We start from the raw sequence: 23,116 nt of genomic DNA on the forward strand, positions 1-23,116 counted from the left end.
AGTCTTTTCTTGGGGGAAGGGGAAGGTGGGGATGAGAGGCAAAGCTCAGAGCTGGGAACTGAGCCTTGGGCAGAGGTGGTTCTGGTCGGTCAGCCCAACAGGGCCAGGCTAGAACTGGGAGAGTTGGGGGTGTGGGGACACCTGTGACCCGCTGGGGGAGGAGGTCCTCCTGCCTGTGACTTGGCTTTAGTCTGGGGAAGAGTGAGCACTGCCCCTGCCGGCCACTCTGTCTTCAGGGACAGAGAACTAGAGGAAGGAAGACACGAGCAAGGGTACAGACCAGGTACAGAGTTGGAATTGGTTCCTTTATGGAAAAACTGAAAATATAATAAAAATTAAAATAAAACCAGTTTTAAAAAAGCCAGCCCCTGGAGCTTCCACCTCCTGCCTCTGGCCCTCCAGAGGGATGAGGCCCTAACCCCAGGGCAGCAAAAGGATGAGGGCTTTCTGCCCCTCCTCTTCCCCCATTCTATCCCCATCTTAATCTCCACAGTGGGGGCCTTGGGAGGAACCAAACCTGGGTAGGGGAGTAGGGACCCAAGGCCCCGTGGCCTGGGGAGGGAGGCTTGGTATACACCCAGCCCCAAAGCTCCCGGCCTGTAGTGTGGGCACGGGCAGGGCCCCTCCTAGCCTGGGTGCAGCTGGGATTGGGGCTGTTAGTTCCAGATCTTGAGGAAGGAGTCCCAGGAGCCTGTGGCCACAGCCATGCCATCATCAGTGACCCCGAGGCAGCTCACGCGGTTGTCGTGGCCGGCGAGGACACCTGTGATGGAGGAGGACATCAGAACTCACCTGGCCGGGGCTCCCTGTCCCTGCCTGCCCCCTGCTCAGCTCCTGGCTCACCTGCACGGTCGCCCTTCATGGCATCCCAGATGTTGCAGTTGAAGTCGTCGTAGCCAGCGAGCAGCAGCCTGCCGCTGCGCGAGAAGGCAACAGAGGTGATGCCGCAGATGATGTTGTCGTGGGAATACATGAGGAGCTCCTGGTCAGCCCGCAGGTCGAAAAGGCGGCACGTGGCGTCGTCAGAGCCCGTGGTGAAGGCATAGCCGTTGGGGAAGAACTGCAGGACACAAGACCAGGGTGGGATGAGGGCGCAGGCCAGGGCCAGGAGCCTGGCAGAGATGCATCAGCCTAGCGCACCCCACAACTTACAGCCACAGCGTTGATGTCAGATTCGTGGCCAATGAAGGTCTGTCGGCACATCGAGTCTCGCACGTCCCACAGCTTGATAGAGGCGTCACAGGCACCCGACACGAAGGTGCGGCCATCGGGGGCCAGTGACAGGGACATCACATCCCCACTGTGTCCAGCAAAACCCACTGTCTGCTGGCCTGTCTCAATGTCCCACAGGGCACTGGAGAGGCGACAAGAGGGAAGTGATCAGAGGGGCGTGCAGGACAGATTCCCTCTTCCCAACCCCTCCACCACGGCAGCCCAGGCCTGACAGAGCCTCCATGGAAGGGGTGCCAGGAGCCACTGGGTAACAGAAGCCTGCTTCTGTCCCAGGTGAGGACAGGTCTCCCCTTCTCCCTCCTCACACCAGACAGGAGGCTGAGGTGTTCACAACGAGGGGTCTACCCTTGCTTGAGCAGCATATGAACTTCACTCTGAGCTCTCATGCAGTGGCCTCCCAGGCAGAAAGTGTGGGTGAGCCCCAGGGGCCTAGCCCTGACAGGGCCTCACCAGGTGGTGTCGCCAGAGCTGGTAATGATTTGGTTGTCATCCAGGAAGCGGCAGCACGACAGGTACCCTGGGGAAAGGGGTTGGTCAGCCGGGCCTCTGAGGGAGGGCAGTGCAGCCCCTCCCCCCGCAACAGCACCCATGTCCTGCCAGGCCCCTCTCACCAGTGTGGCCAGGCAGCTCCCGGCTGACCCTGACATTGCCCTCACGGGTCTTGAGGCTATAGATGGAGCAGATGTTGTCCAACCCTCCACAGGCCACAAAGTTCCCTGAGGGCGCGTAGGCACAGGTCATGACCCAGGAGGAGCGCAGCGGGATGGCATGGACCTATGGACAAGAGGCAGTGCGCAGGGTCAGAGCCAGCCAGGGCCTGCAGCCCAGCCCCGTCCGGCCTCAAGCACCACCTCTACCTTGTTGGTGGTGTAGCTGTCCCAGATGATGAGCTTCCCATCCTGGGAGGCGCTGACCAGCAGCCTGTGGGAGAGTGGCAGGAGAGGCACAGGGGTCAGGGTGCGAAGGCCAGTCTGGAGGCAGGACACCCTTCTCCCTCTCCCATCTGGTGGGAGGCCCTTCAGAGACAACTCCCAGTGGCAGCCCAGAAATTCCTGTCGGTGTGGTCCTGTTTCTGGTCCCCTGGGGATGTCTGGGAGTCCTGGTCTTCCCAAACGGACTGAGCAACATGGGCATCCTGTTCATGGTACCAGATCTGCAAGGCTGCCCCTGCCCACCCAGTCTGCTACAAATTAAACCCAGGGCAAAGACGACGGCTCAGCACACAGCCCCAGCCACACGCACCTTGAGTCTGTCCCCCAGTGCATGGCATAGATTTTTGCCAGGTGCCCACGGAGAGTCCTCCGTGTTCTCATCTGGATCCTCCCCACTGGGTCCAGCCCAGCTGTGATCTGTAAGTGGCAGCAGAACGGGCTCAGGGAGGTTCAGGCAGCAGGGCCCTCTGAGCAGGATGGCTCAAAACCCTTGCTCCTTCCCTAAACCCCAAGTCTAGCCCTGGATTCATCTCACCTGGGTCAGTGTTGAATCCCCACATGCTTTTCGGGCATCCTATAAGAGATGGCAGAGCCAGTCAGACAGAGGCAGGAGAAGAGATGGGCAGGGAAGGAGACGGAAGACAACAGAAGGGGAGTGGAGAGGATGAGACTAAGAGATTACCGTACCCGTCCCCCAAAACCCCTCCCCTGGCCCAGTCCACACAAGCCACCCGGCCCTGCCCGCTCAGCCTCCCCAGCTTGGCGGCCAGGGCCTCACCCGGATCTGGTTCCGGAGCTGCTCGGCCTCCTGTCTCAGTTGCTCCAGCTCACTCATGGCGCCGGGCCCGTGGGGCGGGGTTGGGGGCGGCTGGGGGCCGCGGGACGGGGGCTGGGGGAGGCAGCTCCTCGCCGCTGGCCCGAGGCCTGGGGGATGCAGGGCTGACGTCAGGCCCAAGGCCACGGGGGTAGAAGGGGGAAAGGCGGGGTTGAAGCGCTGCCCGGAAGGGGTAAGCACCGGTCGGAGTAGGGAGGAGGAGGAGGCGGCAGCGGTGGCGTGGTCCCCGGGACAGAGCCAGGGTCTCTGGCACAGGAGAGACAGTTGCCGAGAACAGCTGACTTCCCCAATCTTCCTCCCGCCCCCCGGAAACGGAGCGGGAAGCGCAAGAGGAAGCGCAGGGGAAACCCCTCCCTCGGACAGCAGCCCGGGCGGGACACTCGCGGCAGGAACTGGGGGCCGGAGGTGGGGGGGGGGGGTAGTCCCTTCGAAAACAGACCTGGCGTCTTCCCGGGCCCGCAGAGGCACCGCCCTCCTAGCGCCTAATTTTAAAAGGGGCGGTGCCTCTTTAAATGCACCCCCACACGCCGCACACCCTCCACACACACCCCCAGCTGGGGGTGGGGGAGACCAGAGGGGAAAGATGGGCTGTTCGTGGGGTTGCCTAGGCAACCGTCACCCGGACTGAGAGCACCTCATTGGTGAAGTGCCCCCACCCTAGCCCGGTTGCCAAGGCAACCGCATCCACGGCAGAGACCTGTAGGGTGGGTGACCCCACCCCCGGCCCCATCGCCCCCGCCCGACCCAGCCTCCCGCCCCTCCCCAGAACGGGCCAAGGTGGCTGTTTACAGGATTTGGGAAAAGCCGATTGGGCGCTAATAGGTTCGGGACGGCTCACCCCGGATTATCCCTGGACCGGCTGCGCCCCATTAGCCGCGCGGCGAGGGGAGGCGAGGGTGGCGGGGAAGGCAGCCCCAAGCCGTTGTTCCCTCCAGTGCCGAGGCCGCTCGCCCCGACGCGCCCGCATAAAGCCCGTGGGAGCCGCTCTCCAGTAATTAGGGCTCTGAAGACAGGTCCCCGGCCCCGCGGCGCGGAGCTGCTCTCTCCCAGACGCCGGCGGGCGGGCGGGCGGCCCCAGGCGGCCCGGCACCTGAGCCCTAGTTTCCCCAAGAGCCCAGCCCGTGGGCTCCGCGCCGGGGCCCCAGGGGCCTGGCTGGCTTCGCTCCAAGGCCTGGAGTCCTGCCCCACCTTTTGGACACCTGTGTGATCTGACCACGCACACTGCACTCTGCCGACCCAGGCGTCCCCCACCCTGCTCCCACTTCCCCCAGGCCCTGGGCGTTCCTCTTCCCCACTGACATTTCCCCTGTCAGTTCAGCTTTCTACACCAGAGCCAGAGGACGACCCTCCAAAAAAGGGAGGGGGTAGAGCCCCCCGCCCCCACGCCCCAGCTCCGGACAAAGCCCCTTCCTTCCAGCCGCCAGCAGCCCAGGCCGGACGACAACGCTAGAGGCTCTGGGCAGAAGGAAACAAGCCAGGAGGAAGCCGCTGGGGGCGGGGGCGACGCTCCCAGCCCTCAATCCCCATCACCCGCCAGGGCCCCCTCGGCGGCCCCTGATTCTGGGCATATAGCAGCAGGAGCCCTAAGGAAAAATGGGGGTGCGACCGCCTCCCCAGGTCTGGCAGGGCGAAGGGGAGAGCACAAGAGAGGGTCCCCGGATCTGCCAGCTGGAAGGCGCGGGCCGGTGCCGCGCTGCGAAGCGCAGTGGGCCTGGCCCTCCGGCCCCCACGACCTCCATTTTGCCCAAAAGAAAACTAGGCGGGGGGTGGGGACTCCCGGGAGCTAAGCGTGGGGTTGGTTAGGACTACTAAAGGGAATAGGGCGCCGAGATCTCCAGTCTAGGGTAATGGGGCCAGAAGACACAGGCAGAACCCAGATTGAGGGTGGAGATGAAGGGAAGGGTGGCCTCGCGGCCTTGCCTGCCTCTGAGGATTCTGGAGTTTTGCAAGGCGAATGCCGACGGGGGTGCGAAATGGAAGGACACGAGGGGCGCTACCCAGGGGCAGGCAGGAGGGTGGGGGGGTGGAAGGGGGCGGGACGGGGCCTAGAGGAAGCCACGAATTTAGCCCCCCCAACTTTTCTGGGACCAAGAGGCAGGTAGGGCTGGGATGGGGTCTAGGGTCCGGCAAAAAAAAAAAAAACCCCGACGATGCAGGGAACGTGTGCGTTTACTCGGGGCGAGGGTCCCCCCAGTTCCCCTTCCGGGTTTGCGAGCGACGGGGCCAGAAGAAGGGAGAGGAGGTCTGGGGAGTTACGTCCGCTCCCGAGAGGCCAGACCGGGGAGACAGGCGGAAGAGAGGTTCCCCCCATGGGAATTTGGGGCTGGGGGGGATGAGGACTCCTTTTATCAGCGGAGGTACCTGTGGCGATGGGACTCTGCAGAGGGTCGCTAGAAGACCGCGGGAGGTCCTGTCTTCCTCCGCGGCGGAGGCGGCAGCGGCGGCAGCGGCGGCGACGCGGATGGATTTCCTCAGTCACCCCAACTCAACAGTCCAGCGCTGCTCTCCCCAGAGCGGAGGGATCCCGCCCGCCAGTGACGCGGCCGGCGCCGCCGCGCCCAGGGCCCGGCTGGGCGAGACCAACTACTCCGTGGGGGGAGGTCCGAAGGAAAAATACCACTTAAGGGGTAAAGAGTGACCCCGTCGCAACCAAGATATTATCCCACACTATTTCGACGCAAAACGGACCAAAACAAATGCTTTGCTTCCCGAAAAGGTGCAAGACATCCCCCCCGGGACCGGCAGAGGTGGTACGGGCATAAAGGAGGGCGAAACCTCTTGCTGGTCACGTGACCTGCCCACCCGGATTGGGCGGCTCCAGACTGAGAAAGGAAGCTCGACGCCCAAATTCTCAATTTGGCTCCACCCCCTGACCGGTTAGGCCACGCCCCTCCGTAGGAGGTGGAGTTACAGAGATTGCTACCCGCGCCTTGCAGGCCCGACGGCCTCTAGGCGGTGGAGGGGAAGAGCAGCGATTCCGAAGGTCCTCGAGCAGGAGCAGGAAGGAGTGGGGACTTGGGCTGGCCCCTGGGAACCCAGGTATGCTGTGAAAACAGCCCTGCCCAGGCAGTGACCTCGCGTTGCCCAGAGGGCTTTTGTAGAACTCTTTACAGAGCTGCATGACACTGTACTTACAACTCATATTTATTGAGTCCACACTTATTTAATCCTCACGACAATGCTCTGAAGTTAAGTACGGGCATTGAACCCATTTTATAGCAGTGGAAACAGATTTCTAGGGCTGCAGAGTTGCGATATGAACGAAGGCAGCTTTATCGACTTTACTGTGTGTAGTGATATCAGTGCTGGCCTCTTGATGAACCCTGCTCTGGACCATCCCTGTAAATGTATTAAAATGTAAGTATAGCCCTCAGTTTCCACATCTGTAAAGTGAGAGTGTTGATGGCTACGTGCCCTGCAAGTCATCTTGGACTGATGAGATCCCCGTGGGTTGTGAAAGTGCTTTGGTAAGTTCAAGTCAAAGAATAGCTTTCATTGAATCCTCATGCAATTTAAAGGTAAAAGTATCAAAACAGACACTTTTCCTTTAGTGTCTATTAAGAGCATTACAAGTAGTTTTCAAAGCACCATTTCTTAAAGAAATAAATGTTTTAAAAGGCACATCCGGGGGGAGGGTATAGCTCAAGCAGTAAAGCACATGCTTTGCATGCATGAGGTCCTGGGTTCAATCCCCAGTACCTCCTCTAAAAATAAATAAGTAAACCTAATTACCTTCCCCCCCCACAAAAAAGCACATCCTTAGTTAAGCACAAACTCAATTTATGTGCATTAACCCATTCAATGATACATTAGCAGTACATATTAGATGTCAATTAGAAGTTAGAATTTGAAAGGGACCTTATAGATAATTTACTTCAATTTCCTCCTCATCTGCAGATGGATAACATGACTTCCCAAAAGTTGCTTAGAAAACTAGCAGCCTTGGACTAGAACCCAATTTTGTTCATCTCGTTAGGGCATCTGACACGACTTCCTCTCACTTTGACTTCTGTGCTAATATGCTTCTTTGTTTTAACTCATTCAGCAAATATTTATTGAGTCCCAGTGATGTATTAAGCACTGTCTTAGGCACTGATGATATAACCTTGAACTTGTGCACCCTTCCCTGCCTGCAGGGAGCTTACAATCTACAGAGGAAACAGATAGTAGATGACCTGGAAATAACTATTAGTACTGGCGGCTTGGAAGTGCTGTTACTGAGAGTAGAACAGTTGGAAGGAGAGACATTTGGGGAGGAAGTTCAAGAGTTTTAAGTTGGGACGTGAGGTGCTTAGGAGAGGTGCACAGAGAATACTTAGTAGTGGCTGTTGAAGCAGGTCTGGGGCTTAGCAGAAGAGCCTGGGTTGGAACAGAGCCTTGAGAAGGAATGGCATTTTAGAGCAGATGAAGTCATTAAGAGGTTCAGGGAAAAGACAAGATGGCCTAAAACCAAGCCCTGAGGAACTCCAACATTTAAAGGTCAGACAGAGGAGATCAAGCTGCCAAAGAAGCCAGAGAGCTAAAAAGAAAATCAGGAGAATGTGAAGTTCTGGACTCAAACCCAAAAGAAAAAAGAGTGTTTCCAAAAAGAAATGAGAAACTGTGTTGAATGCTGCAGAGAGAGGCAGCAAGGCTGGACTGGGAAGTGGGCGTAGGATTGACTTCTGGGGAGGCCACTGGTGATTTTGTCTGGAGCATTTGCAGTGGATACTCTTGTTTGCTGTGGGCTTTGGGCAAGTGAGAAATGAGGCAGTGGAGAAAACCAAGGTGGCCAAGGCTTTGGGAATCTTGTCTGGGAGGGGGTGTAGGAAAGTGGGGCATCTGTGGGAGGAGAATGTGCAGTCAAGATATTTGTGTTTTGATAGGAGCTACTGAAGATTGTTTAGGTAATAATGAGGAGGACAGCAAGGAGAGAGAGATGAAGGATGCAGACCGATAGGGGACAACCAGCAGATGACCAGTTTTCTGAGAAGGCAGAAGCCCTGGAGCATATGTGGAAAAGCTGGCTCTGATGGGTCAAGGGACACTTCCTCCTTCCTCTAACAGTTCTTTCTTAGGCTTCTCCTCAGCCTCTCCTCCTCTTCAGGACACTGTAAACATTGATTTTCTCAGGATCCCAACTTCAGCCTCCTCTTCTCACTCTCCATGATATTCACTGGTGACTTCAGTCACTACTGGAACTTTAATTACCCCGTAATTGCCCATGACTCTCAAATCTCTGTCTCCATGTGCAGGCTTGGTGTCTGTCCAACTGCAGACTGAACATCTCCATCTGGATGTTTATGGACAATGGTGTGCTAGAATCAGCTTGTGCTGGCCCAGACCAGCTCACAAGAGCCCTTGATATACCTTTCTTCCCAACAATTTGTTCAATGAAGTCATGTTGATAGTAGGAACTTGTAATCATCAGAGTGGGAGTATTTACACTGTGGAACCCAGCAAATCCTTCAGATCGAGGTTCACCTTCCCCAAAGAGCTGGTTGTTAAAACCGTTACATCACAGTTCACAGATGTCTCACACTCAACAAAATCAAAACTAAATTAATCCTCTTCCACCCCACCCCATCCTGCCCAACCCTACCCCTGCTCTGAATCTCTTGGCCCAGTTAGCAGCACCACCATCCACCCAGGAGCTTCTCATTCCCTCATTCGCCATATCCAAAGGATGGTCAGCGGATTAAGCTACAGTCCAAGCTGTTATAACAAAGAGTTCCCAAAATTCAGTGACTTAAGTGACAGCCCCAAAATAGATCCTCCAGGGCTGCGGGGCATCTTAGCTATCAACATGTGGCTTTCATCTCTGTGTCCAGTGTGGCCCAAGCAGTTCCCACAATTGTATCTGACTCTCATCTCTTGGGAAGGGGGTTGGCATGGGAAGCATAAGATCTTTCCTGTTTGAGAACACTACTAACTTCTTCTCAGAAGTTGGCCAGGTGCAAGGAAGGCTGGGAAATGTAGTCTTTAGCCATACACCCAGCTAAAACATTGTTCATGAAGAAAGAAGGGGGATAGCTATTGATGTAAGGCTAGCAGTCTGTGTCATTGGTGGATACATCTTGTTGATGCTTCTTCTTGAATATTGCTTAAATCTGTCCTTTCTACTGTCTGTCAACTGCTATTACCTTGGTTATTGCCTATTACCTGGCCTTTTAGGATAGTCTCTCTCTAGTCAACCTACCAAATAGCTGCCAGAGGTATCTTTCTAAATTGCAAGTTGAATCTCATAATTTTGCTGTTCAAAACCATGCAGTAGTCCCCTGTCAATTCCATAAGAAGGGCCAAACTTCTTTGCAAGACACACAGGCTGGGTCTTGTCCCCTCTGCTAAGAATGCCTTCCACCCACACTCCAATGCACCTTCCTTGTCAGCTGGGAACATTTTCATTTTCTCAGTCTTAGTGTAAATATTGCCTCCCTGACTACACTGTTGTTCGTGCCCCACTGCAATTCTGTCTCCATTCCTGCTGCAGCCTTTACTGGACTGTTTCTTTCTGGGCACTTGCTACCTGCACTAGGGGTTCCCTGGGAAGCCAGGGCACTTGGTTTGTCTGGCAGAGGTCTGGGTGACAGCTCACCAAGCAATGAACAGACCCTCAAAAGATGCCAAATCATATCCAAGGTGTGGTATCTGAGGGTCATGGCCCTGCCACCTTCGACATCATTACCAGGTGCTCAAGGTTTGACCAATGGGAGAACCTCCAGATGACTTTATTGGGCTTATTGTTCAATCTTCCAAGATAGACATTAAATTCAATAAGAGTCCCATCAAATTATATGCCATTTTATCCCCAGTGCCTATCAGGCACCTAGACAACATCTGTGAAATGAATCGAAGCAACGTTTCCCCCAGAAAATCAACGTTTTCACATGCCACAGTTCAAATCTCCTCTCTGTCCCTTACCAGCTGAGTGACCTTGGGCAAGTCACTTAACCTTTCCGTGCCTCTGTTTCCACTGCAAAATGGGGATGATAATCGGATCATTATGAGGACTAAATTACTTAATATTTATAAAGTATTTATATCAGTGCCTGGTACATAGCAGATGCTTTGTGTCTGCTAAACAAAAGTAGGGTTCTGGCATGAATGAGTCAGTCTTTGACTATTTTTCCAGTCATATCTCCCCTTGACACTGGTCTCTGCCATCAGCTCATATCCAACTCTCCTTCTGGACTGAACTCCTATTTCCTCATAATGCTAGAAATGCCCATTCCTCTAGACCTTTGCTCACCCTCTTCTCTGTGTGGAAGACCTTTCCCATCTTGCTCACTGGTAAACCCCTATTCATCCTTCACAATACAGCTCAAACTTCACTGGACTCTCAGAGACAGGTAGCCCCTCCCTACCCTGAGCCTCCATTTCATCCCACTTTTACGTATGTCTCCGCTCCCCACTGCACCAAAACTCCTTGAGAGCAGGAATACATCTTATGCACCTTAGTATTCCCATACCTTGTACAATGCCTGGCACACCGTATTCATAAAAGATGTTTGAATCAATAAGTGGATGAGTGAAATATCTTAATAAACTTTATCTTAACCACTTCCATCATGACAGATCCTATGACAAATGAAAACTGGCCACAGTTGACTGGGAGGTAAATCAAATCTAGTCCTGTATTAGCTGACTGTAGCTTTTCCACCAACCATGAGCAGGGAAAAAAAATCACTTTACCTGAGAGACTCCAGATTTCTATGAACATTTTCTTAATTATAAATTAATTATACAAATTAATCATAAATTAATAATAATATTAAAGCCTCAAAGATGCCACAGGGATTTTCTTAGGACCTGATGTTTGCTGAATAATCCTGTGTGCCCAGCTTATAGCCAGAGCTTGATTCTGGCGTCAGACTGAGTCCTCATCACCAGCTCTCCTACTGATGGGGACAGTGAAGCTTGGAGAGGGGCACAGAGGTGTTATGAAACAAGGTCATCTGTCAGCTGGCTGATGAGAGATATGAGTTCTAGTCCTGGCTCTGCCCCCATGGGTTGTGTGACCCAAGACAGGGCCCTGCCTCTCTATCTGGAGAAATCCCTATAAATTCTAGGAGTTAGATCCATGATCAGTAAGGTTTCTCCTGACTAGGGCAGTTTCTGAATCTGACATCCTGACTGGCATGTGGGAGAGAGCAATGGGAACTGAGAAGGTGAACTTACAGGGGAAGTGAAGCAACATCATTCAATGTTAGCAAAAGGCAAGATGCAGGCCAGGAATAGAATCACTTTCACCTACAGCGTCCCTTTGATCCTCACCTCTGCATTTTGAGAGATGAAGACATGAATGCACCGGCTCATCCAATTCATCCAGGCCTCAGTTTATAGAGGTCAATGACTGATCTAGGGTCACCTTGAAATATTTCAATTTCCCAGCTCCAGAGTCAGCTCTCTCTCCTACAATTCCCCTCCCACTGAAGCTTCCTGTCTGGGGAGATGGGCCTACACTCAGAACCAACCCTGGGCATGTGAAATGCCACTGCTGTAACAGATGTGCCAGCTCCAACCATCTGTCCTTTGGCTGGGGAAGGGTGGAGTCTCTTCCAGAGTGGGTATCTGGTGAGCAGAGAATCTTCAGGGGCATTTGGCCATCACAGAGTACCCTCTTCCTCTGCTGTCTCTGATCTTAATGCTCCCCCACCCCCAAACAAGTAGGTGGGAGTGCCCCCAACACGCACATATTCATATGCACATATATGCATATGAACACATATGCTGACACAAACACATACATACAGGCACACATCTACACACATGCTCACATAAGAGTCTCTCAGCTATGCCAGGCTGTCAAAGCAGCTCTTTCCTTTTTGCTATCAAAACTGTTGTGAAGGTGGCCTCATGCCAGGAGCCCAGAAGAACCTAGGAGCCTACTCGTAGAAAACCCACTTGCTCGATAAATAACTTGTGAGAATAGAGGAAAAGAGAAGGAGAGAGAAAGGAAGCTAAAGCTGATTAGCTGAGCACCATGTGTGAACGTGTGTACATGTGTGTACACGTGTATATGTATAAGGCTCAGGCACCAGGGGATGAGCGAGGAAAAGAGGGGCCATCAGAAAGACAAAGGTGGAAACAAACAGGGAGACACACCCTATCCTGGACCTCTCCCTCTCTTTCTTCCCTTCCTTCCCTCCCCAGTGATTTCATTCAGTCCTGGATATGGCTAAACCGTGCTCAGGAGCCTGAGAAGGGACAGCTCTCCGTGACTATGGCGCCCTCTCCTCTATCCTATTCTAAAAAGTAGGGAGCCGGGGCCCCATCGGTCATCCTGCAGAGTCCTGGTCTCCGGATGGACAAGGTCTCTATCTCTTGCGTACTCCTGCTCTCTGCCTGCCTATCCCTTAGAGCTGACCTCGAGGTCTTTGCTCCAGCCAATCCGCTCCCCGCCGCCTGAGGTTGAGGTGTCTGCCCCTTTAAAGCAGCTGCCCCCGGCCAGGTTATTGTCTCGCCTCTCAGCCAATCGGCGGAGCCGTTGGGGGCGGGGGATCCGGGCTCCCGATTGGCCGCCCCGCGCCCCGCCCCGCCTGGGATCGCGGGAGCTGTCCGGCCGCCCCGGTGCTGATCCCGCCGACGCCCACGGGCCGCGAGCAGCGCTGAGAGGGCACTATGAGCGGGGGCGTCTACGGCGGAGGTGAGCGAGCCTCGGGCTTTGGGCTCCCCAGCCTGGCGCGGCCTCGCCCGAAGCCCAGCGCCCCAAATCGGTGCGCCCAAGCTCTGAGCATCCTGGGGCCTGTCACCTCGGCGGTCGAGCGGATCCAGCCCCAGGTTTGGGTCCTGCGCCACTCCAACCTTCGACCCTCCCTGGTCGCTCACGCGTACCAGGCCCAACCTCTCCACCATTCAACCCACCTCCGCTTGGCCCCCAGCTCAGCAAGGAGAGTGGCCTAAACACGGTCACTGGGCAAAAGGGGACTTTGGAGTCTTTGACTCCCACTCCCAGGAACCTGAACTCCTGGCGGAGCCCCCACCTACCCGGTCCGGGCGTTAAAGGTGGCGAGACTGTGGCTCTGCCCTGACCTCCTATCGGAGCAATCCAAGGGGACAGACTTTGGGGAGGTCCCCTCACAAGTCTGTTTCCCTGCACAGATGAGGTGGGGGCGCTGGTCTTTGACATTGGCTCCTTCTCAGTCCGCGCTGGGTACGCTGGGGAGGACTGTCCCAAGGTGAGCCTTCCAAACCCCTCCCCAAATCCTAGGGCTCCCCTCCAGGCTACCCAGGGCTCTCACAGTCAAGACAGAAGCTCTATTTAGTGGGAATGTGGGTGTAAACCCAGGGGCGGGCTGAGGGCCCTGCCATGGTCCTGGCTGGGGACAAGAGATTGATTTCTCTCCTGCCCATACCCATCCCCCTGACCAGGCTGACTTCCCCACCACCGTGGGGCTGCTGGCTGCAGAGGAGGGGGGCGGGCTGGAGTTGGAGGGAGAGAAAGAGAAGAAAGGGAAGATCTTTCACATCGACACCAACGCCCTCCACGTGCCTCGGGATGGAGCAGAGGTCATGTCTCCCCTCAAGAATGGCATGAGTAAGGGGCCCCCACCCACCGCCTCCTGACACAGGCCCGGAGCCCACACCCCCAAACAATGGCACAGCACCCCACACCCACAGAGTCTTCCTTGCAGCTGCCCAAGTCCCAGGGATGTCCTCACTACTTCCCACAGCTGCCTGGTTCCTAACCAGGGGCCACTGGATCCTGGGAAGGGGGAATTTCTGCTGGAGTTTGTCTCACTTCCCCTCCCCTGGACTTGGCCTCCCTCCTTCCTTTCCTTCGTGTCCCTGGACCCCTGCCTGCCCACCCTCATCTCTCCACTGGTCTCCTGGCCCCAGTCGAGGACTGGGAGTGCTTTCGTGCGATCCTGGATCACACCTACAGCAAACATGTCAAGTCTGAGCCAAACCTGCACCCAGTGCTCATGTCTGAGGCCCCGGTAAGTGCCTCTTCCAGCCCCTAGTATACCCCTGGGGCTCACCTCTCTCCTCAAACCACTGCCATCAATCACTCCACTTCACCTTTCAAACTTTCCTTCCAATTCCATCATCTTCAACATCTTCAATCATATTCCTTCCTCCCTGGTTTAGTCTCCATGCCTCCCTCTCTCCACTGGCTCTATCCACTTGCCCTTCCCCTAGCCAACTTTATACACTGCCCCATTCCCCAACACCAAGAACTTTTCTGACCTTTTAACTTAAAATTTTTGTCAATATTTTATATGTACATAAAGAATCAATTTGCTTTATGAAGTATGTTAAGAAAAAAACTGCCATTCACACCCTCCTCCTTCTATTTCCCCTTTTCCAGAGACAATTGCTTTTCTCTTTTAGCTTTTTTTTTTTTTTTTTTTTTTTTTTTTTTTTGCCACTACCTTTCATATCTCTAAATATCACACTTAAATTGCTGGTTGTGGATTTTTTATCTTTAGGTATTATATATGGATTTCCCCCTGTAGAAAGTAAGCATTCAGCTCTCTTTCCTCCCCAGCCCACAACACACACATTTCTCACCTTAAGCACAGTTGTAGTTTAGGGATGTTTTTTTTAAGACCAATATTCAGTTTTAACACTCTTATTGTTATGCTAATCAGGCCTGAGCCAGGCAATAAACTGTGGTTTCTTTTCCTTTCCTGTACAACTTTTTGTTTTCTCTAGAGCTGAAAGTTGACTTGGTTTCTGTTTTTCTTAGTTTTCTATCTACTTAATAATGTGACCCTAGATCATTAATCAGTTATCTATATCTTTTCTCAAGACCTGAACTCCTTTAAGTGTTCTATCAATTCCATCTTGAAGAAATCTCTCCAGAAGCCCACTGACCTGCTTTGCTTTGGACTAGTTGCCTTCTGTGCAAAAGACTATCATCCTGACATTTCCCTTCACCATCATCTTAAGAATTCCCTTTGCCTCTCTTCTGTATTAGAAGTCCTGTTTCCTGTATTTCATGACACCTTTTCTTGATTTATTCCCTTATTTTCATGAAGCACATCTTCCAGTAACTACTATAGAAACGTCATAAGGAGTAAAATTTTTGAGACCTTTCATGTCTAACCTTGGATTGACAGTTTAGCTAGATGTAACTCTCCAGATTGGAAATCATTTTTCTTCAGAATCTTGAAGGCACTTCTCCATTGTTTTCCAGCATCTACTGTTGCCAAAAAGAAGGCCAAAACCATTTACTTCCTGATTCTTTGATTCAACTTATTTTTCTGAGAGTTTATAAAAATTTTCACTTTGTCCTCAGTATTTCATAATTTTGCAATATTGTATTGGTTTATTTTTGTCCATGACTCTAGACTCTCAATGTGTCCTCTTAATTTGGAAACCTATGTCTTTCAATCCAGTGGAAAATTTTTAATTATTTACTTGATGATTTATTTGTTTCCATTTTTTTCTGTTCTCTCTTTTGGGAAATCCTATTTTTTGGATTTTGTACCTCCTGAACTAGTCTCCTAAGGTTCTTATCTTTTCTCTTAAGTTTTCCATCTCTTTATCTTTTTCTTCTAATTTCCAGGATATTCCCTCAATTTATTTTCCAACCCTTCTATTAAGTTTTTCATTTCTGCTTCTGTATTTTTATTTCCCGGGAGTTATTTTTTGTTCCATGAATGTTACTTTTTTTTTTTTTTTTTTTGAATGTTACTTTTTAGAGCATGCTATTCTTGTTTCATGGGTGTGATATCATCAGTTATCTTGCTAAGGGTATTTTTAGTTTTGTCTTTGGAAATTTTCGTCTCCCTCTATAATTATTGTTCTTCCAAGTTGCTTTTTTCCCCCTGCCTTTTCCTGGGAGTTTCTATCTCACTTTCTAGGCTTTTCTCAGATTTCTGCAAATTCTTGGTTGTCTGCATGTATTTAAGAGTGAAGGACTAAGAAGTTAATTGAGCAGGGGGACTTGTTGACTGCAATCTTTGCTATAGGACGATCGGACTGGGATGTTTACTTGGCAGCCTCTGATAACTGGCATCTTTAGATCTTTGATGTAATGCGCAGGGAAGACTTCGAACCTGAAGGCAGGCCTGCCCACCCCCTTTCTGGAAGCCAAGTGAGTGAATAGGGCTGAATTTATTAGCGTTCAATATGCATGGCATCATTGAATTTCTCTTTTCTAAGTATAGTGTCCTCACTCCCAACAATTTCAAGTGTCCCACCAGTTTAGAGACCCTCAGTTTTATTCTCTCCAGAGAATAAACCTCCAGTCTTCTGCTGAGTTTGGAATAGGCAATAGCCTAGTGACATTGAATTAGGAAGAGGGTTTAGGGCTCTATTACTTGAATAGCTTTAAAAAAATCTTATTTTATTTCCCCTTTCCCTCCACTTCCAGAGGTACCTAAAACTACCATTTCCTGATCCCTGTGAGGAGCCTGCAGTTTAACACTGGCTGTTGCTGGCTTTTTCCACTACCAGCTTATGGGTCAGCATTCTTGAATCTCTTCAGTCAGTTACCACTCACCTATCTGATTTTAAACCTTCAAAATTTTGTTGCTGTTTTCTCTTTCTTGTTATTCTCAACCTTTAATGGTTTATGTTTCTCTCTTTTTCTCTCTCAGGTAAAATTCACATAACATAAAATTAATGTTTTTTAAGTTAACAGTTCGATAGCATTTAATACATTCACAACATTGTGCAACCATCACTTCTGTCTAGTTCCAAAACATTTTCATCACCCCCAAAGAAAGCCCATTTCATGAAGCAGTTCCTCTCCAGTCCTCCTGCCTGGAGCCCTTGGCAACCATCAGTCAGTTTTTGTCTCTATAGATATATCTATTCTGGATAGTTCATATAGCTGGAATGATATAATATGCAACATTTTGAGTATGTATTATTTCACTTAGCATAATGTTTTTGAGGTTCATTCATGTTGTAGCTGACTGAGTAGTATTTAATTGTACAGATATACCACAATTTGTCCATTCATCCATTGATGGACATTTGAGTAGTTTTCACCTTTAACTATTGTGAATAGTGCTGCTGTGGGTGGTTGTGTATAAGGATTTGTTTGAGTGCTTGTTTTCCATTCTTTTAGGTATATAGCTAGGAATGAAATTATTGGGTCATGTGGTGATTCTATGTTAATTTTTTGAGGAACTGCCAATTATCTTCTACAGAGGCTGAACCATTTAACCTTCCCACCAGCAATGGACAAGGGTTCTGTTTTCTCCACATCCTTTCCAACACTTGTTATCTTCTGGTTTTTGTTTTCTTTTGTTTTTTAATTATTACCACCTCCTGCATGGGTGTGAAGTGGTATCTCATTGTGCTTTTGAGTTTCATTTCTCTAGTGACCAGAAATGATGAGCATCTTTTTATGTGTTTGTTGGCTTTTGTGGGTTTATTTATTTATTTTTTAATCCTCCCTTTATTATAGTCTTCCTGGGATCTTGGGAGGAAATAAAAGTAGGTGTTTGTATTCAATCCAACATTTTTACTGAGAAATTCTCTTCCTCTGCTTTCTTCCCTCTGAGATGATTAGAATGGGGAAGAGGGATGTACTGGGGGCTGGGAGGGGCCCAAAGTGTGTATTGCACAATTAAGAGCATTGGGTTGGGAGTCAAGAGACTGTGACTCTAGACCCAGCTCTACCAAGAGCTTTCTTTGTGATCTTGGCCAAGTCACTATCCCTCTCTGAGTTTTGTTTTCTTCAGTTGGGTTTAATCTTTAAAATTACTTATAGTTCTCATATTCTAAACATCTATGAGGGTAAAGGGGCCTGACTTCTGTCCCAGTGCAAGATAGATGTGTGTATGTAGGGGAGTGGGTATGGACATGGATGGATCTGTGCCTTTACCTTCCTGAATCTTCCCCTCTTGCACTTTCTCCCCAGTGGAACACACGTGCCAAGCGGGAGAAGCTGACAGAGCTGATGTTCGAGCAGTACAACATTCCTGCCTTCTTCTTATGCAAGACAGCTGTACTTACCGCGTATCCTCTGGGTTGAGCTGCTCTGCCAGGGTGGAGGGCCAGAGTAGGGTGTGTGGTGCATGGAGCTGGAGGCTGGGCCTGATTCTAAGGCAATCAATACCCTAGATGGGCAGACACCCTCTTGAGCCCCATTAGTGCAGCAGGCCCCTGGGGGCTAAGTGCCTTGGACCTTGAGGTGGCCATATCAGCAGCCCTTTCCCATTCCTTGGATCAGGCTGCACATGGAGAGTTGGGACAAGTAAACAGCAGGGGCTAGGACTAGAGAGAGTAGGGAAGGGTATATGACACTGAGGTGTTCCCTCCCCAGGCAACCAATCAGCATATTTTTTTTAAGGATTTACTTGCATCGAACCCTGTGCTAGGCACTGGGGCCATATGGCCCCTAATTTCAGGGAGCCCATGGGATGGAGAACAAAGACTAGAGAGAGGCTGGGAGCTCAGAAGGAAGGAAGAGAGGAAGAAAGTTGTTCAGACGAGAAAAAAGTGACAAGGATCTCAGGAACCTCTCTCCAGAAGATGGGTCTCAAACCATAAGGAGAAATTTTCAGACTGGGAATGGACTGGACCACAGAGAGCAGAGAATGACTAGGCCAGACTCAGGTCCCAGCCCCCTCATTTGCCGCTGCTGTCTCTTTGACCTACTCATCCCACACCAGCTTTGCAAATGGACGCTCCACAGGTCTGGTGCTGGACAGTGGGGCCACCCACACCACGGCCATTCCAGTGCATGATGGCTACGTCCTGCAGCAAGGTGGGGCCTCAGCAGGGGTTGGGGGTGCCTTGGGGAACCAGGCCCTGACACCCCCTCCTTTCCAGGCATTGTCAAGTCACCCCTGGCAGGGGACTTCATCTCCATGCAGTGCCGAGAGCTCTTCCAGGAAATGGCCATTGACATCATTCCGCCCTACATGATTGCAGCCAAGGTGGAGCCTCTGGGATGTCCTGGGCACTCACCCTCTGACTGTTGACCCACTGGCCTATTAGATATCAGAACAGGGAGCGTCTGGGCCCCAAGAGGACCCAGGGTCCAGTCCCTCAATATGCAATTGAGGCATCAGAGATCTGGACAGGCTGAGGGACGTGGCGTGGTCCCACAGCCAACTGCCAGCAGGATGTGTGTGTGGGCCAGTGTGGTGGGTTCTGGTGTCCAACAGACCCAGGTTCAAGGTCTGCTTCTGCCCTGGAAGAGCTGTGTGACCTCGAACATGAGACTGAAGCCCCCCAAGCCTCAGTTTCCTCCCCTGTAAAGTGGGACAACAGCATGTAGGGCTGTCGTGAGTGTTAAATGAGACACTGCATGCAAGGAACCCCCACGTGGAACATGGCTCAGTAAAAGGCTGTTCCTTAGGTTTGGCCTCCTACTGGAGTCCCCAGGCCCTCCGTGTTCTCTGACTGGGGCCCCTCACATCAGCTGCACCCACTGCACGGGTGGCATCCCCGGGCACAGGCTACCCCCATGCATGCTCCTCTAACAGGGAAAGGGGAGAAACCCCTTCTCTGGGCACCAGAGCAGAGAACCCAGTACTGGTTAGCTGCAGAGTGGGCAAGTGTTGGGAATGCAGGTGTGGTTAGGGTGGGTCGGGCCAGTGTGGGATGAGGAAAGATGCTCACAGGCTGTGCCCTAACAGGAACCTGTACGGGAGGGTGCCCCCCCAAACTGGAAGAAGAAGGAGAAGTTACCCCAGGTTTCCAAGTCCTGGCATAACTACATGTGCAACGTGAGACACTGGAGAAGGTCCCTCAAACCCCACCCCAGCTCCTGGTCCCCTGCCATAAGTAGAGGGGAAGGACAGAAGCCCTGCAGGTGTGTGGGGGGGGGGTTAGGGGCTGAGGGGGGAGGGCCAGCCCTCACCACTTCCCTGGGTTCTCAGGAGGTGATCCAGGACTTCCAGGCCTCCGTGCTGCAGGTCTCAGACTCTCCCTACGATGAGCAGTGAGTGGGGCCCATGACCAGGGTTGGGGACTGGGGCCTGGGGGACCCCTGGTCCTTTGGGAGCACTCCCAAGCAGAGTCTTGCTCCTTCCTGTGCAGGGTGGCTGCGCAGATGCCCACAGTCCACTATGAGATGCCCAATGGCTACAACACAGACTACGGTGCTGAGCGGCTCCGCATCCCTGAGGGCCTGTTTGATCCCTCCAATGTCAAGGTGGGGCTGAGTGGAGGGCACTGGGGTGGAGGCTGGGGTCTCTGGATCCCAAGGTATGGGGAAAGCTGGGAGGGATCACAAGGGTCTGGGGAGAGGGGACAGAGGGCCCAAAGCCCACTCACTTTTCTCCACAGGGCCTGTCGGGGAACACCATGCTAGGTGTGGGCCATGTGGTGACCACCAGCATCGGCATGTGTGACATTGACATTCGCCCGGTGAGGCCTAAGCAGCATTTGGGTAGAGGAACCCCGGAGAAGGGGCGGCGGGGCAGGGAGGGGCTGTTCCCTGTGTGCTCACGCCTTCTCCCTGCTCTCAGGGCCTGTATGGCAGTGTCATTGTCACCGGTGGGAACACACTACTCCAGGGCTTCACGGACAGGCTCAATCGAGAGCTTTCCCAGAAGACTCCGCCGGTAGGAGCCCACCCCTGACCAGGGCCCTGGACTCCAGTCTTGGCTTAGTCCTTCAGGACCAAGCCTGACCTCCTTCCCACACATGAAGCGAGCATTCCGGCCCCCAGAATAGAGCCCTTTTCGCTATGCCTTCCCCACACCTAGCCCTGTCCCTTCCCAGAACCCAGGTATCTGCTTCCCCTAGCCCCTCTTTCTCCCAGAGCATGAGACTGAAGCTCATCGCCAGCAACAGCACCATGGAGCGCAAGTTTAGCCCCTGGATTGGGGGCTCCATCCTGGCCTCATTGGTGAGAGGGAAGGGACCTGGCTTAGCACTGAGTGTAGGGAAGGGGCAGACCCAGAGAGACCCCACCGACTTGCCCGCCTCGTCATTCATTCATTCAACAAACATTTTTTTTTGAGAAAGGGCAGTCAGTGCTCCCAGAAAGGTGAACGCTCCATCAGGGCATAAATCAGGGAGCAGAGGACAGGAAGCTGGTGAGGTTGGCTGGGATGAGACTGTGGTGGCCTGGTGTGCCAGGGTGGGACACTGAAGGTTTGGGGCAAGGTGATGTGACAGCCACAGGTATGTCTGGGAAAATTATGTCAGACATGAGTTTCTAGGGGTCAGGATTTGAGCTGGATGTGAGGGGACCTTGCAAGGAGGCTCTTTCTATTTTCGTGGAGTCACAGAATGGGGAGCAGTGGGCTTGGGGTGGTGAGCAGGGGACAAACAGAAGTAGGCAGGTGGATTGAGTCTGGGCAGTAGGTGGTGAGTTCAGTCTGGACCAGCTCCTGGGGCAGAGGCAAGACATTGAGCAGAGAGCTGGGGGTGCAGACTGCACCTGGCGGGTGTCAGCAGGCCATTACAGGCAAGGAGGACATCTACTAGAAGGGGTACCCCCAAGGAGACAGAAACAAGGGTCAGAAAGACAGGAGGCGGACCATCTGAAGTTAGCTCAGGGCTAGGACTGTGGCGGTCACAGGGTGGTTTCGGGCCTCCTGTGCACCTGAAGTGGACAGATTGTCTCAGACTCCAGACATCACCCCTGTTTCATGAGTGGGGACAGGCAGGAGGCTGAGACCACGAGACAGGAAGTCACCACAAAGTGTGGGTTGTTCTTTCAAAAGGAAGACCTGATCTAGGTCAGGGGTCATGAAGGGCCTCTAAGGAGCATTCAAACCGAGGTGAAAGAGTAAGAACTTGGCCCATGGGGAAAGCTGGGCAAGATCTCTTTTAGGACTAGCACATTTCAAGTGTTCAGTAGCTCAATTTCAAGTGTGTGATGTGGCGAGTGGCCACTGTGTTCAGACAGTTCAGGTACAGAAGGTGAGAAAGACCAAGGAGGCAGGTTTGGAACAGGCCTCAGGGAAAGAGAATGAACCCAGTTGTGGACCTGTTGAATATGAGGTCCCAAGGGATACTGAGGAGGAGGTGTCCAAAAGACAGCTGAGTATTTGGGTCTGGAACTCAGCACAGAGACCTGCACCGGAAACCAGAGATTGTGGGAAGGGTGGGGCTTTGGCACATGAGCAGAGGCCACCGGAGAGGATGACATGGTCCAGGAAGGCACGTTCTGTGAGCCAAGGGACACGGAAACTTAACTTTCAGGCAGAGGGAGAGCAACCATCAAAAATAGGGCCCAGGATCGGAGACCCTCAAGGGGCATGTTGCAACAGAGGGGTCAGGATAGGGCACCAGTGTGAAGACAACCCCATTCTGACGTTAGGTGGTGCCGGAATGGTGAGGAGGGTGGAGGAAAGCTCTTCTTGGGAATGAGGGAGACCTGACATGCTTGTAAGGCCGGATGGAGTGATAAGATACTCGGTGGAGAAGGGACATGTGGAGTGTTGGGTTACCGGTTGGCTGGCCTGGGGCTGTAAGCTCCACCTCTCAGCTCGAGAAATGCGCTGGCCCTGGGCAGACAGGTGCTCAATAAATACTTGTTGAATGAATGAATCGTGCATTGAACGATATGAAGCGGGTATTCACCCTCTGAATACGAAGGAGGGTTCGGGATGGTGGTGGTTGCGGGAAGGATGTGGGCTTGAGTGGCAGAGAGGCCAGGAGAAGTGTTCCAAGGGGTAGAGCCTGCACGGGGGTGGTGGGGGAGTAGGGGGAGGGGCTTCTCCCTTCCTCCGGGGCTTCCCTGACCGCCGATGTCGTCCCTCCCCCTACCCAGGGCACTTTTCAGCAAATGTGGATCTCCAAGCAGGAATATGAGGAGGGCGGGAAGCAGTGCGTGGAGCGGAAGTGCCCCTGAGCGCGCCCCCTCCCCACCCGCAGGCCTGCCTGCCTGCCTGCCGCGGTGGGGGAGGGGACGCGAAAGGCTGAAGAGGGTTTCCCCCGCCTGTACTCCGCAAGCGCAGATCGAAGTCCCCAACGCTCCCATCGCCCCCTTTTCTTCCCCTTCCCACTCGTCCTCTTAGATTGTGATGTTTCTGGGTTAAAAGGAGTAAAAATGTTTTAAGATAAAAAAAAAGTTTGGTCTCTTTGAGGGTGGGCAGTTGGGGCAGGGCTCTGGAGGGAAGAGAAGGGAGGATCACACCTACATCCATTCGGAATCGCCCGGTGGACGCCAGGGCAAGGTCTGCGGGCTGGGACAGAGCCGCAGGAGCCACGGTTGCCTCAGGTTTCAAAGGGAGGATCGGGCAGCGCGAACGGGTAGAGCCGTTCA

General features: G+C 52.6%; 2 protein-coding genes across 3 annotated transcripts; one reads left to right on the forward strand and one right to left on the reverse strand.

Annotated features, from left to right (window-relative positions):
* Nucleotides 1–284: 284 nt before the first annotated feature.
* On the reverse strand, nucleotides 285–5,531 carry GNB2 (G protein subunit beta 2). Its single transcript, XM_010979439.3, has 10 exons — nucleotides 5,362–5,531; nucleotides 2,944–3,089; nucleotides 2,701–2,739; nucleotides 2,476–2,582; nucleotides 2,091–2,154; nucleotides 1,845–2,007; nucleotides 1,684–1,750; nucleotides 1,153–1,354; nucleotides 844–1,060; nucleotides 285–763 (listed from the first exon to the last, which is right to left on the reverse strand). The coding sequence occupies exons 2-10, from the start codon at nucleotides 2,998–3,000 to the stop codon at nucleotides 657–659; spliced, it is 1,023 nt and encodes a 340-aa protein (XP_010977741.1). The 5' UTR covers nucleotides 3,001–3,089; nucleotides 5,362–5,531; the 3' UTR covers nucleotides 285–656.
* Nucleotides 5,532–12,538: 7,007 nt separating this feature from the next.
* On the forward strand, nucleotides 12,539–22,911 carry ACTL6B (actin like 6B). 2 transcript variants are annotated; one of them, XM_010979437.3, is made up of 14 exons: nucleotides 12,539–12,625; nucleotides 13,081–13,157; nucleotides 13,351–13,516; nucleotides 13,819–13,919; nucleotides 17,804–17,901; nucleotides 18,558–18,652; nucleotides 18,718–18,824; nucleotides 19,530–19,619; nucleotides 19,773–19,834; nucleotides 19,933–20,047; nucleotides 20,182–20,262; nucleotides 20,364–20,459; nucleotides 20,660–20,746; nucleotides 22,622–22,911. In XM_010979437.3, exons 1-14 carry the CDS (start codon nucleotides 12,601–12,603, stop codon nucleotides 22,700–22,702), a joined length of 1,281 nt encoding a protein of 426 aa, XP_010977739.1. In that variant the 5' UTR covers nucleotides 12,539–12,600; the 3' UTR covers nucleotides 22,703–22,911. The 2 variants fall into 2 exon arrangements, with proteins under 2 accessions (XP_010977739.1, XP_010977740.1); XM_010979438.3 differs by having other exon boundaries at nucleotides 20,644–20,746; nucleotides 22,622–22,701.
* Nucleotides 22,912–23,116: the final 205 nt, after the last annotated feature.

The sequence above is a fragment of the Camelus dromedarius genome, chromosome 24 (assembly GCF_036321535.1).
Source record: "Camelus dromedarius isolate mCamDro1 chromosome 24, mCamDro1.pat, whole genome shotgun sequence".
In the NCBI taxonomy this organism is placed as follows: Eukaryota; Metazoa; Chordata; class Mammalia; order Artiodactyla; family Camelidae; genus Camelus; species Camelus dromedarius.